The 15768-nt window shown below is 39.5% G+C and overlaps 1 protein-coding gene across 1 annotated transcript in view; it reads left to right on the top strand.

Annotated features, from left to right (window-relative positions):
• Positions 1–15768, top strand: part of LOC122551928 (adenylate cyclase type 10-like) — a 193270-nt gene that overhangs the window by 111561 nt on the left and 65941 nt on the right. Inside the window, exons 20-21 of the mRNA XM_087988568.1 lie at positions 3732–4043; positions 9135–9233. Of these exons, the coding sequence (XP_087844694.1) occupies positions 3732–4043; positions 9135–9233 (411 nt within the window). The remainder of the gene's footprint in view (positions 1–3731; positions 4044–9134; positions 9234–15768) is intronic.

Here is a 15768-nt window from a genome sequence, read left to right as displayed (position 1 = left end):
GCTTTTCCAGCAACACATTTTTCATCTCTGATCTCCAGCATCTGCAGTCCTCACTTTCTCCTAACAGGTTTGTTAGAACTACTTCACAGAAATATTTCACAACCACAAGAGGTCTCACTTTCTCACACAAAACAGAAATTGCTGGAGAAATTCAGCACATCTAGCAGCATCTGTGGTGAGAAAGCAGAGTTAACATTTTGAGTCCAGTGATGCTTCTTCAGAAACTGACATATTAAATTGACTTTCTGTTCATAGTTGCTGAGTTTCTCCAGCAATTTCTGGTTTTGTTTTACATCACCAGCATCCCCAGGTCTTTTTTTTATTTTAGTGTCAGTCCCTCTATGTCCACTAGTGTGTAACCATACTCAGTATATGATGCAAAATAGTTTCCTGGCAACAGCCATGGTACCTTTTGTTAAGTGTTACATCAACATTTGAACATCAGAAGAAAGTGGAGGCTGATACTGAATAACAAAAGTTATCTCCTATCAACTGAATCCAAATTCTGTTATGTAAACTATGCACATGTAGTAACCGTGAACATAACAAGAGCCATCCAGCTACTTGAAATGTAATTGAGTAGATCGATGACCATAACACTTCCACTGCCTGAACTGGTCTGGAGAAGCCCTACTTACTGGACTACTTGCCAGAGCCTGTGTTATGACTCGCTATGGTCTGCTACCTTGGTACACAACATATAGCCCTTGCCAGTATTCAATAAGTAGTAGAGAAGAAAGCAGACCAAGAAGAGGAAATGAAAGGCAATGATACATCCTATTTGTTGGTGTAGATGTCTTTTATCAATCTGATCACTGTGGCCTAATGTTTATAACTCCAATTCTCCATTCACCAACCGTTACGGAACACAACATTCCCAAATTACTGATAATTGCAGCATCCTACAGGTCACAACACTGAAACAAAAGCAATCACAAAACAACTGTGGAAACGGAGATATTCCCCATCACAGCCTCAAGTCCACAAATGTGGTGACTGATTTGCTAACCACTTGCAGACTGAGGTGGATGGGCTCCAAACTTTGCATATAAACATGTACAAGGTTGGTGCTGAACCCTTCCATGTGCATTGATAATGACCACAGTCTTTCTATCAGGTCTGCCAATGCACCAAGCATTTGAATCATTTATACAATGCGCATCTTCTCATTTAAGCCATTATCTGAGTCCTTTTTAACCAAAATCCTGTACAAGCACGCCCTCTGGTGAGCAGGCACTTGTGCTACACTTGTCCCTTGACTTTCCTGCAGACCATTCATAGCCAATGTCTCACTCCATACTCACGCTATCTCCTGTAACAATAGTTTCTCAATCATTGTTAATTCTGAAGCCCCTGTCTAGTGCTACAAAGCCATGTCTTTTATTGTAGCACAATAGAAATAATACTTTGTAGACAGCATTGTTAAAAATATATATGTTTGTACATTTGTTTTAGTTAATGTGAAAGGTGTTGTGGCGAAGCTGCAATTTTTTGATTCCCTTACTCTGCAGAGCAAACATTGATGAGTAATTAAGACATTTTAAAAATTATCATAATTTTCTGGAAAGGCTCAGGCCCATTTTGCTAATGCTGAATTAGTTTAGTCAAACTTCTATAAAGGGATCACATGAAATTCAAAGGATAGACTACATAGCAATTCTGGAACACGATAACCAGGAAATGTCTGATTTCCTACCTGGGAGCGAAAATGCTGTGATGAATTTGCCCAGTTTCCATCACAAAGTGAATAAATAGTATATATCAAAAAGTGCTGCATATTTCTAAGACTAAATCAGTACTCAGTATAAGTGGAGGAGATGTCTGCAAACAAATTAGTAACCACACGATCATTTTTAAAATCTAGGAAAACACATCAAAATTCCCACTTCACTAATTCTCAGTCACTGCAATGTTGTGACCATTAGAGGGACTGAATCATGAGCGACCCAGAGACATTTGTGGATGGCTGCAAACTTTGCTAAGCAGCAAAATAAATGTAGCTTTTAATGTAGTCATTTTAAAAGAAAGTTTGATTCCATTCAGTTCACTTTCTAATAATAAATTTGAAATCCAGTTTCAATAATAGCAGAAGTCACCATGGTAATCAATTTCGAGCTGAATATTGAGGTCAATCCAACAGGGTCCCTCACCAGATCTGCATTATTCATTTTCAGCTATTGGGTCACACATTTCAATGAGGCATTTACACTGGGTCCTGACCAATAGGTTTATTTACTGTACAAGTTACGTCAATGCAACAGTCTTAGATGGGAACAAGTTTCTATTTAAGAACATGTTTCTTTTAAGCGTTTGATCAATGAAAGATTTTTTAATCAATTACCTATGATGATTTATTTTGTACTTCCCAAAAACATTTGTCAGACTTATTGACAAACCTATACACCTGCATTCAACTTTTCAGTCACATTTTATTTGACTAAGAGGCCTCCATTGAGATTGGTGCCTTCTCTTTGTTAATTCTCTCTTTTATTTACCCTTTTCTATTGCTGCCCTTTTCCATCTCTTATTTTTCTACTTTAAGGTTTTCTTTTTGCTTTGTTCTTTGGACATTGTTTTGTTCTTCCATTTCAGGTGGCAGATGATGTGTAGTGGGTAGTGTGACAGAGAAAGAAGCCATTAGACATTTGATTGCATTTTAGTGTAGACATACAAGAAAATTACAGCACTCGTAGGCTTCGTTTCTACTCCATTTCAATTCTCCACTCATGCAGCCCCTACCTCCGTGCTCACCTTACTACCTATCCATTAATTTTCAAACTACCCCTCTTCCTGTCTTACGTCCTTGAGTAACCTGTCAAACCACTTTATCAACTATCCTCTAAGTCTTTCCTCACCTTTAAATGTCCCTTCGTATTCCCATTCTTATTTACTTTCCCCAAAAGCTAGAGCACCCTTTATTCACAATCCATAACTTTTATCACCAATACCTATTAGCAATTTCTTATCTTGCTGTCTTGAAAGGTTTTCGTTTTCAAATTGAAAAATAAACTGTATAATTATGTATTTATTTCTTTCTCTTATTTTTATCCTCAGACTTGTCTCTTTCTTTCACTGTGTTGACCGTTCGCGACATGTTTGTATTAATATTTGGAAACTTAGAGGCTAAAATGGTCTGAACTTTGTATAGCCTACAAATAATGAAACAAAGGACTGCAGATGCTGGAGATCTGAAACAAACAAAAACAGAAATTGCCAAGTGATCTTTTTCTGTTTCTGATTAGGTTTTAAATGTTGGTCAGGCGAATTCCCTCTATTACTTTGAATGCTTGTGGAAGTTTTCACTTACACAAAATAGGGGGAGAAAATATATTATTTTAATATTTCAGCCAAGAGTCAGCACTCAGGACAGTGTAGCACACCGTCATTACTGGACTGAACTGCATTTGGATATGTGCTTTGTACTCACTGGATACCCAACTTTGATAAATAAAAGTCCTTTAAAACTGTCACATGCTTGGTTTCCTGTTATTTATTTTCTCCCTTCAAGTTGGCTTCAATGCCATGGCACCATGAATCATTAATTTTTGTTTTACACATACATAGAGTTTGAATTGTCTGTGCCATCGTCTGTGCTATTTTATAAAACATGAGAAGTAAAACATAAATCTAAACAAATTGCAAAATAATTGTTCTTAAAAGAATGGTGGATGACTGTATAAGCTCTGTGCAACAGTATTTGTTAAAGAAATAACTAATATTTCCATTTGCAGAACCAAACAAAGAGAAAATTGTTCTGTGGAGATGCAAACTGATGAGATTCTGCATTGCACTTGTGCATGAAACAGCGAATGATCTATGGCTAAAGGAACAGAAAAAATCACTTCACACAAAGTGCACTAAATTTCTGGAAAATGCAGCTCACAAGTGCAACAGTTGTGGAGAAGGTGACTTCATATATCAGCACCGAAAAATGGTAACATTTGCAGTTCGTGAAAGTGAAAGCATCACCCAAAGACGAAAAGACCTATATAACACAGTTAGTCATGCAACTGTAGCAAGTCATTCTATAGATAGTCAGCAAGGTAATCAAAGTAATTTAAATAAGTTATATAAATACCGGTATTAAAAGCACTTCCTGGTTAAAAGCTGCTTAGTGATCGCTGTCTGCCTCTTTCCAGTTTGGCAGAATTGAGCCAAGGCTATATCTGACAGAGTGTCATCTCAAGTCAGCATTGCTGCTTTGGAAGAGAGGGTGTTTATAACCCAAAATCTGCTTCTATGACAATATTGTAGGATGTAACCCGTGGTTTGGGAATCATGATCAAAAGGCATGGCTAACATTTGATAGCTGTCACTTTTAATAGTCTTCTGGTGTCAGGAGGCAGAAGCTAGAATGAAGTATCTTGAGCGGATATTTTGAAATGTAGTTTGTGCTTCCCATTAATGTCATAACTTTTTTTACACATTCATCTCTTCTGCGGACTATGACTATTACCATCAGAAAGGGCAAGGCCAGCAGATATACTAGAACATCACCATCTGCAAGATTCCTTCCAATTCACTCACTATCCTGATGTGGAAATATTGCTGTTCCTTCTTTGTAGTCTACACCAAATGGACTGCAGCAGTTAAAAAAGGTAGCTTGCCACCACCTTAATCCTATGAATGAATAAACAAATTCATGCCTGCTTTCAGTCCAACTCTCCCACTACTTTGACCCTTCAGGACTTAAATTTGAAGCTCAGGGACATATACAACTTGTGTACTTCTGTCAGATTCTTTTGCACTCAGAGACATACGCATCACATACATTTACAAACGATTCATCTTATGGCTCTTGGCTTCATTTCTTAACACTCAATCATTTTGTGCTTTATCTCACACCAGCCTCTGTGGTTTGAATTCATCATTTAGTGCATAGTCTGTACAATGTCAAGTTATAGCCTGTCATCCCCTTTGCATTATCTTTTAGTTAACTGGCTAAGTTACAGGCAGTCAGTCTTTTTGACCTGCATTGTTTTTATTAGCACAAAGAGAAAGATTGCAGCTTGTCACTATTGAATGTATGGAACAGATAAGAGGGTAGACATGTCACTATGTGACACTGTGCTATGTCAACATCACAGCTACAGCATGTGCCAACAACTGGCAAACTCGTGCATGAGCTTCAAGCAGATGGCCATTTTTAGAAAGTCAAAGGGGACTAGTCCTTAATGGGATCAAGAGGGTCTACAGTCAGTCAGGGAATATCATCACATGCAGTCAAGGGGTCCATCCGATTCCAGTTCAGGGAGTTGGCCAGAATCAGTCAGGTGATTGATCCTACCTGAATTGAGGATCTCTATCTTTACTGTCTGGAGATTGAGACACATTTAATTCTGCGCTGAAAATGTGTTGCTGGAAAAGCGCAGCAGGTCAGGCAGCATCCAAGGAACAGGAGAATCGATGTTTCGGGCATGAGCCCTTCTTCAGGAATGCTCCTGCTCCTTGGATGCTGCCTGACCTGCTGCGCTTTTCCAGCAACACATTTTCAGCTCTGATCTCCAGCATCTGCAGTCCTCACTTTCTCCTAACACATTTAATTCTGCAAGTCAGATGGAACCAGTCAGTTGGCTGTGTCACAGTCAGTCCTGAGGGTTTGGGACATAATGGTCAGGAATCTTATAAAGGGACAGTGAATGGAATCTCAAGGTAAGTAGGAAACTCAGTTCCAGGGATTGGCTTCATTGGACTGGGTTATTGAGGGAATAAATACAGTCGAAGGAGTCAATTTAAAAAGAAGGATCAGATTTCATAAAGCAGAGAAGAGGATAGGAAGCTTCATGAGAGGGATTTTCAAGAGTCACTATTGCCTATGGCTTTTACATGCAGACTGTCTATGGCCAGCAAATGCCTGCTCTTGAACAAGCACCTGCAATCACATGGACTGAGTAGCAATCCTACCTCAGTCACTCTAAAGATAACAGTTTCCCTTATTTTATTGCTAGTATATCATTTCACCTCTATGGCATTTCACGGTCTTCAATTCAGAAATGCTTCCAGGATAATTGATTATCTACGTGCAAGAACCCACCAACTTACCACTTTCCCCCTTTGACGCGAGCAATTAGGCAGCTGCAGCATTAGGAATTTTGCCCACCACTCATTTCCCACAGGTTCAGGGTGCAATCGATTACACAGCCATGGCAATCAGAACACCGTATCATGAACCAGCAATCTTTGTCAGCAGAAAAGGATTCTACTTGTTTAATGTTCAAATCATTTAAAACCACAACAGCCAACAAATGAAAGTCTCTGCTCGATATCCAAGGAGCTAACATGACTTGTACACCTTGTAGCACTCACAGGTGCCAGCCTCTTTTTAAGGCTTCCATGCCTTACAATGAACTACGCTAGGCAATTAACAGCAATCTCTTTACAGAGGGCTGATTGCACTGCGAAGAAATCCTCAAATGCTGCTGAGGAGACATACAGGGCTTCAACGAGGGCCATTGTAAAACAGACAGTAGGTCTTTTGAAAATGAGATTCTGATGCTTTGATTGGCCAGACAGTGTCACACAGTACAGTGGCATGCTGCACAATTCATAATCTGAGTCACCAGTAGGGGAACGTGTTAGCAGAGGAAATGATAGAGGGATGAGAGGAAACCACTGAGGAGGAAGATGATGAGAGTGAGCATCCTGAGATGAGCCACCATGATAACCAGCAAAGAGAGAACAGCGAAATGGTCCCTGAGCTAGAGTGGCTAGAGACTGTGACCTACTGCCAGGGCAAATAGACTGGGTAAAGACATTTTAAGATTGTGTCATATTTTCAGTTGTTGCCAGCCTCTGCTTCCTGTATGATATATTCTGCAAGGATTGAGTTGGCTTTCCATTTGATTTTGTTATTCAGTGAAATGGTGATATTTCCTTTCAGCTGTGCATTGATCTCCTCACCTCTGTGAAAGCTACAGTTTATGTACAAACCATTCCCCAGTCCAACATTAATACTAAAGCAACTATGATGTAATGAGTACTCCCACTACCTCACATTCCTGGCTGGTTACACTCAAATGGTCCATCTATCAAAAACATGAGGGAATTCACTTCTAGGTGAATCTTGAATTCCTCTTTAGAGTGATTGCAGGTTTTTAGGCTGACTAGCATGTTTGTTAGCCTTTTTCAATGTGGTATTCCGTGAAAGTCTTCACCAGGATCCTCTACAGCAGAGCTTGTGTGAAATCACCCTGCGGGGAGCTGGCAGCAATATAAATCTTCCCCCTTTTCCCTTAAGTCTAGTTGTAACTTACCTCATGCAATATCTCATGACACCCAGATCCAGCCTTTATGCCATCAGTTAATGCTTGTGGAATGCTGTTATCTGAGCTGGTAGCTGAGAGATTCTCATTAAGTGATGATTTTGTTCTTTATCAATCTCATCTTCCTCTTTCAGTCTTCCTTCCTAGCAACCAGTTCTTGGTTATTGGAAAGCATAAAAATGTAAGGACAAAATTGTGGTGATGGAAGGGAGAAGGAATGTGGTATATGGTTAAGTCATCTGCAAACTGTAAATCATAGCCAACTGTGGGAAGAAGATGTGTTTCCTCTGTGAGGGCATAAAGGTGAATCTATACCTGCTGTGGGTGCTGCACTCCCTGAGTATCAGCTAATTTGTCATGCAAGGGAGAGATGTGTTCGTGAGTGATACAATGTATTTTGGTAATATGACTGTTACAATTAAATAGCTAGAATTATAGAAGTGTGGGCAAACTGTAAACTTTGAGTTTACAGTTTGCAACATTGTTAATTGCATGAGATTATGAATGTGAGATATAATTGTGATTGGTAAAAAGTGTTGTCGGTGGGTAATGGAGGTGTTGTGAATGAAGTCGTGTATGAAGCTAGTGGTGAAGCTGCTAAGTGATGATAGATGAAGGTGCCTTTAATGATGTTGATCACTCATATGAGGTCATTAAACGTTTTCCTGCACTCCTATACTGCATCCTAAGGACAAGGCTGCTGGCATTGAGTGATTTGATGAATGTTTCTCACTGTCTTCTTAGTATTTGTTCAAAGGGGCTCCTGAAAGAGTACATCTCACTCTTCCTGTGTACTTCTTGCATCAGAGTGCCCTGGGTAGACTCTCTGGCTCATTTTACTATTCTTGAGGGCTTTCTCTTCTCTTTAGTTCCTCTTTTACTACTTTCAGCCCCTAATAAACTAGATTACACCTCAGAAAAGAACATCCAAAAGAACTGCAGATGCTGTAAATCAAAAACAAAAACAAACATTTATGGAAAAGCTCAGCAGGTCTGGCAGCATCTGTTGTCAGAAATCAAAGTTAATGTTTCAGGTTGAGTGGCCGTTCCTCAGAACTGAGAGACAGTTGAGGTCTGAGAAACAGACCTTTTGAGGTTTTCCAGCAATTCCTATTTTTGATTTAAAAAAAAACAGGCTGGCTTTAACTGGTACAGGCGAGCTTAAAGTGTTTCAAATCTCACATAAACCGAGGCTCCCCACTGAGTCATGCAACCACAATGCCATCAGTGATGTGTTGCAAGCCACAATTACTTCGTAAATAGAAGGTAATACAAATTTTGCTAATTGTACTCAGGGATTCCCTGCTCAATACTGAGACTATCATTTAGCTCCATCTATATATTCTTCAATGAGGAAAACATGGGGTGCATGCTTGATGTACATTCTTGGCATCTCCATCCTAATCACACGAGTTGCATGTCACTGATTGTCTAGCCATCTTTTGTGTGTGTATGTGTATGCAGGTTGGGCTGTCAACTCGTGGAACTCTCGGCATGATCCTCTGTAACTAGTAAGTTAACTTGTTTTTATGTATAAATAAACCAGTGACACTCAAATACATGGTTTTGACTATACTATAAAGTGGTACTGAAAGAATCCTTTGATCAAATATTTTGCAGAGTATCAAAGGTAACATATCAATGTTGGCAAAGTACTGGAGCTGCTGGCACCCTTGTTCTTTGGCAACTCAAATAGCTTTAGTGAATGGAGAAAAAGTACGCAATAACAGCATAAATCTCAATGATTTCAAAAATAAACTGGCAGTTTTGGTTATGCTTACCATGGCCTCCATGAGAACAATATCTTATAGATTCTAACATTCAATAAGGGATATTGTTGAAAATAATCTAAATCTTACTTTGCATCTTTAGAGCTTGATATTAAAGACTTATATCCGAGCTCATCCTCTGGACTGCAAGTGGACACATCAAACATTATTGGTCCAAAGACCTCTAAGAATTCTGAACAAGGTAATTAATAAAAATAATAGGAGCAAATGAATTAAATAATAGTAATAGTTAAGATCGCTGAGAATTAGGTCTTGAATCCAAACCAATCCAAATTTTCTTTATTTTTATAATTCCAATTTGCAATTGCTTGTTATGATATTTTTTAAAAATCTTTTTCCCACCTGCACAGTGGGAAGATGTGCTGTTGATTCTTTAGCAGTATTTCTGAAGCTGCATGTTCATGCTGCTGCTGCACAGCGCCAGGGACCAGGGTTCAATTCCAGCCTCGGGTGATTGTCAGTGTAGTTTGCACATTCTATCTGTGTCTGCGTGGGTTTCCTCCAGGTGCTCTGGTTTCTTCCCACAATCCAAAGATGTGCAGGTTAGGTGAATTGCCTATAGTGTTCAGGAATGTGTGGGTTAGATGAATTAGTCTGGGCTAAATGTAGGGGAATGGGTCTGGGTGGGTTAATTTTTGGAGGGCCGATGTGGACTTGTTAGGCTGAATAGCCTGTTTCCACACTGTAGAGATTTTGTGATTCTCATGCCCTCATGTTTAGTGAACTCAATCATTAGTATGGCAGTCAAAGCATGGTTGGTGGATTGTTCTGTGATTAATGCACATCCTAAGGAAATCAAGTTTATATTTGCCAACTTAATAAATAGTCATGGAATGTTTTCCTTAGTTGCATATTAACTTGATCTTTGAGGACTGTGAATTCAAAACATTGAAACTTTAGAATTAAGAATTAATGTGAAATACTGGCTTCCGCATGAGTTCATCTCATAAGGAAGTAGAACTGGAAGGAAAATTGAATTTGGTTATCTGGAATCCAGTCAGATTTCAGAAGATAATTCCTTCATGGCATGGAATAAGTCCAAACACGAGAGAGATTGGAGGTGGGAAATCCCAGACCTGTTAATTGATGCAAAAGATGTGAAAGCCCATTGGACCTTCCAGCAATCGTGCAGCTGATTGGTTGTCATTGGGACTTCTACCAGTATTAGGACCTGAAATGAGAAAGCATCAACCACCCAAAGCTGCCTGACAATTAGCAACTTGCACCTCCAGCATCTAGCAGCACCACAGAGACTCTGGTGGCAGCTGGTGGAACATATCCCAGACTCCTTGTACGGAGATCCATATGCATAAAATGTAAGTTTTTTTTTGTGGGAGAGGGGATGGTGTCATGGTTTGGAATTATTGGGATTAAGGGACAGAGGGATTAAAAGGAAAGTCAGAGATTGACCCTTAGCAGCCAAGCCCTGCTGTATGTCCAGTTCCCCTAGTGTACAAGAAATAGTATGGATTGAGGGGCCGCCTCTGGATTCGACAACCTGCCCGCACTGCTCACCAGTTGGTAGGCTGACTTTCGTTGAATTGCCTGGTATTAAAATATTTGGAGATTATGTGGGATTAGACCTTTAAGTGGTCATTAGTTGACTACTTAAGGGCCTCAATTGGCATTGTATTGAAAGGTGGATGGTCATCATTCATATTCATAGCCACCTAATTTAGTTGGATGTTGAAAGGTGGTGCGATCCTGGTCATCCATCATTTCATATAATTGACTTCTATTCCCACCTTCAGGCTCTGTACTTCTACCCTCAAGATTCTGAACTGTGGCTTCATTATCATTTAATTCCCTTCCCCCACTGTTTGCATGTTTTAGAAGGGCTGAAACGAATAAACAAGGAGAGGTGAAGACAAGAGAAAATGTTGCAAAAAATGAACAAAGTTGAAGTAAATATGCTTTAAAATGGTCCTCAACTTGTCACATAGAGTTTGTGGGATGACAGAAGTCATATCGAATACAGGAGCAGGGATGTTTGCTCACTAGGTCACTGGTATGACAACACCTGGAGGAGAATGTGCACTTTGGTCTCCCTGTCTGAGGAGATATGCCCTTGATATGGAGGAAGTTACAGATAAACTTTACATGATTCCTAAGATAGTAGAACTAATGTATGAGGAATACCATAGATGCCCCCATAGCCACAGGGAATATGTTCCAAAACCTACCATGGAAGCCCGAAACTGCGGATAGGAGCAAACCCATCCATTTAAATGGAAAACATTCCTTCCCAGCAGCCTCCTGGTCCCTGGTTCTGGAATGTTCCCTATAATATGTTCGGGCCGTGCGAGTAACTTAAACCACAGAAAACGATTCAGTGGATATGGGGGTCACCCTGTAGTTGAATCAGTGAGTTCAGACGAATGAAAGAATTTCATTGAAACCTATCACACTCCAGAAAGGGTAGATGCAGGAAGGATGTTCTCAGTGGGTGCAAAGTCCGGAACCAGGAATCGTCTAAATTGAAAGGATAGGCCATTTAGGACTGAGAGGAGGAGAATTTTCTTCCCTGAGAGGGTGTGGTGAGCCTGTGGAATTCTCAACCCCTGGAAATAGATGAGGCCAAAACATTGCAATGGTAGTTTTGGCTTTATTTATTTACAAATTGTGGATTTCACTGGCATGTGCAGCATTTATTGCTTGTCCATGTACAACTGATTGCTTGCTAAGCCAACTCAGAGGGCATTTAAGGATCAACTACATTACCTCAAAGATTTGCAGATTTTGTTTTGTGAAGGATAGTAATGAACTGCATGGGTTTTTATTAGTCTGATGGTCATAATTCATATTCTAGCTTTTCATTCTAAATGAATGTATTTATTTAAATTCTCCAGCTGCCGTGGGGTCTTTCAAATCATGTAATTGGATTATTATGCCAGACCTCAAAATTACTTATCCAATAACATAGCCATTATTCTCCATACCCCTAGAGGTGCAGGGGTGAGATGAAGATTATTAAATAAACTGTAGTGTTCTATTTGCATCAGCCCATGCAGTCAACTTAGATAAATGATTAATGTGACTATTGTAATAAATTGAACTCTGAATGATGCAGCTACGATGAAAAGGTACTAAAAGTGATCTTAAGATGTTATGGTTTGACAATATCCTATGTTATTTATGGCCTCAGAGAAATGCTGCTCACATCAACCACAGTTCTACTTCCTTCTCTTCACTTGAACTGAATTCAGAGGGCTTTCTATCCTTCACATTAAAGAATGTCTACCCTCCTCCCAATAACTTACATAAAGACACTGCAACATGGGAGACATTCTGAAGAAGAATCAAATCGGATTTGAAACATTAACTCTTTTTCTCTCTCCACAGATACTGCCAGATGTGCTGAGTTTCTCCAGCATTTTTTTTGAAGTGGGAGAACCTGGGAGACCAATTTCTTGCCATTCCAATCAGTTTTGTGTTTTTCTTTTTAATTCTTTACAGCCATTCTTTCAGTCTGAGTATTGTGAACTGTGCAGCCAGTGAACCATTGGTATGAGATAGATGGCTAAAATAAGCAGATCAAGTGTATTTCATGTGCAGTCTACACTCCTAATACATATCATCAGTTAATTGCACAACATCTACACAATGCAGATTTATCCATGCCATTGAATTTCTAGATCATTCATTTGCAATAATTTTAAATAAAAATCTATTTTGTATAGAGTCAAGCTATGCTATTTTAATCTTTCAGTTCCAGTGATCCAAAGCATGGAAGTGCCAGCTGGCAGGTAATATGACACATTTTAAAGCTTTGAAGAGTTTCAGTTACTTTTAAGAGTTAAGATATTATTAACTGAGGTCAGAGCCCACAGAAATGAGAGCAAATTACAGACATGGGTGAGAAATTGATTGGGTGGCTGTCTACAGAATGTAGAGATAACGGGTATGTTCTCAAATTGGCAGGGTGTGACTAGTAGAGTCCCACCAAGAATCTGTGATGGGACCTTAATAATTCATTATTTATTAACGACTTAAATAATAGAAAGTGAACTTAATTTGATGATGACACAAAGTTGGGTGGCACTGCAGACAATGTAGATGACAGCATAAAATGTCTTAATATTGTTAGACTAACTGGGCAAAACACTGGCAGATGGAGTTCCATGTTAGTAATTGTGAGGTTAACCATTTTGGACCTAAAAAGAAAGGATAGATCATCATATGGTATGAAGTTAAATACAGTGGATGTCAAAAGATACTTGGAGATTCAAGTGCATAGCTCTTTAAAATGCCACAAGCAGGTGCAGAAAATAATCAAGAAAACTAATGGAATCCTACCCTTTACATCGAGAGGGCTGGAATATAAGGATGCAAGAGTTATGCTGCAGCTATTAAAAAAACCCAGTTCGATCCCAATTGGAGTAATGTGAGCAGATCTGGACACCACACCTTAGAATATAATGGCTTTGGAAGGAGTGCAAAGTAGGTTTACAAGAATGATATCTGGACTTTCAGGGTTAAATTTTCAAATTTAGGTTATATAAATTAGGCCTGTGTTTTCTACAGTTGAGATGGTTAAGGGGTGATCTGATTGAAGTCTTTGAAACATTAATAAGAAAAGACAGAGTAGTTAAAGATTTTTGTAAGGACTATGAAAAACACTACACAGGATGAGCACGAAGAATACTGACTATACAAGTGCATGAATATCAATTCACCACTGCCAGACAAGATCAGTACTCTCATTTCCAACCACACAGACTTCAAAGGACATGAATCCAACAGGGACAATGTAACAATCCTAGCACAGGCAGAACAGAGACATGCAAGAAATTCCTTGAAGCCTGGTACTCCAACCAGAACTCAATCAATAAACACATTGAAATGCACCCTGTATACAAACCACTCAGATACAGAACTGGAAGTACCACAAACGAATAAACACATAAATACCAAGCGGGACAGACCACCAACACTTTATCGAAGATACACTGATGATGTTACCTGGCGAGGCAATGAAATGCCTGCAGAGAAACAGACCAGTTCAATGAACTAATCTACAACCTCAAAGATTTCTATTTCTACTGGTTGGAGATGCCAGACATCGGGTGCATAGTCTAAAACTTAGGGTCGTACCATTCAGGAGAATGTTGTTGGGAAACTGTTAGAACCAATTATCAAGGAAGCAATATCATGATATTTGGAAAGTCAAAATACTATCCACCAGAGTCAGCATTGCGTGATGAAGGGCAAATCATGTTTGACTAATTTGTTAGAGTTCTTCAAAGATGAACAAACAACATAGATAATGGGGATGCTGAAGATGTAATATATCTGGACTTCCAGAAGGTGGTTGATAAGGTGCTGCATTAAAGGTTAATTCACAAGATTGGATCACATGGAATTAGAGGTAATTTATTAGCTTGGATAGTTGACTGGTTGATGGACAGAAGACAGAGCGTCAGGATAAATGTTTTTTTTCTGGATGGCAAGGTGTAACTAGTTGGGGGGGGCACAGGGTTCAGTCCTTGGACCCCAGCTATTCACAATCTACATTAATGACTTGTATATAGCCATATTTGTGATTGGCATGAAAATTAGCAGGATGACAAATTGCACTGAGGTAATAAGAGATTTGCGAATTAATATGGATTGGTTAGGAGAGTGGGACAAAATGTGGCAGATGGAGTTTAACATGGATAAGTGCAAGGTCATGCATTTGGGTTGGAAAAATGGGAAGGTGACCTATCATCTAAATGGGGAGAGACTTCAGAGTGCTCCAGTGCAGAGGGTACCAAGTGTACCCATTCCTAAGTCACAGAAAACTAACATGCAGGTACAGCAGATAATAAAAAAAGTGAATGTTGGCTTTTATATTCTTGATTTGGAGATGCCGATGTTGGACTGGGGTGTACAAAGTTAAAAATCACACAACACCAGGTTATAGTCCAACAGGTTTAATTGGAAGCACACTAGCTTTCGGAGCGACGCTCCTTCACAATCACCTGATGAAGGAGCGTCGCTCCGAAAGCTAGTGTGCTTCCAATTAAACCTGTTGGACTATAACCTGGTGTTGTGTGATTTTTAACTTTTATATTCTGTTCATTTAGCTATAAAGGTAAGGAAGTAATGTTGCAATTCTACAAAGTATTAATCAGAGCACACCTGGAGTATTGTGTACAGTTTTGGTCCCCGTATTTGAGGAAAGTTGTGGTGGCATTGGAGGCAGTTCAGAGGAGGTTTACTAGATTGATCCCTGAGATGAGGGGTTTGTCATATGAAGAGAGATAAAATGTATGGATAAAATAGACATGGAGTGGATGCTTCCCAGTGTGGGGCATTCTGGGATGAGAGGTCATAGTCTTAGGATAAGGGTTAGCAAATTTAAAACAGTTGAGGAGAAATTACTTCTCCCAAATATATTTTGTGGAAGTCGCTACCTCAAGGTGCAGTGGATGCTGAGACAATGAGTAAATTTAAGGAGGAGTTAGACAGATTTTTAATTGGTAATATGTTGAAGGAAAATGGGGGTGAGGAGCATATTAGGAGAAAGTGAAGACTGCACATGCTGGAGATCAGAGTCGAGTGTTGCTGGAAAAACACAACAAGTTAGGCAGCATCCGAGGAGCAGGAGAATAGACTTTTTGGGTGTAAGTCATTCCTGCTGAAGAGTTTATGCCTGAATCGTCTATTCTCCTGCTCCTGTGATGCTGCCTGACCTGCTGTACCTTTCCAGCAACAGACTCGCAAATGAAGAG

This window comes from Chiloscyllium plagiosum, unplaced genomic scaffold, assembly GCF_037043375.1.
Source record: "Chiloscyllium plagiosum isolate Xiang-an unplaced genomic scaffold, Cpla_swu_hap1 HiC_scaffold_7, whole genome shotgun sequence".
Taxonomy (NCBI): Eukaryota; Metazoa; Chordata; class Chondrichthyes; order Orectolobiformes; family Hemiscylliidae; genus Chiloscyllium; species Chiloscyllium plagiosum.
Note: the sequence above shows the minus strand (reverse complement) of the source record. Positions and strands in the feature narration are given on the sequence as shown.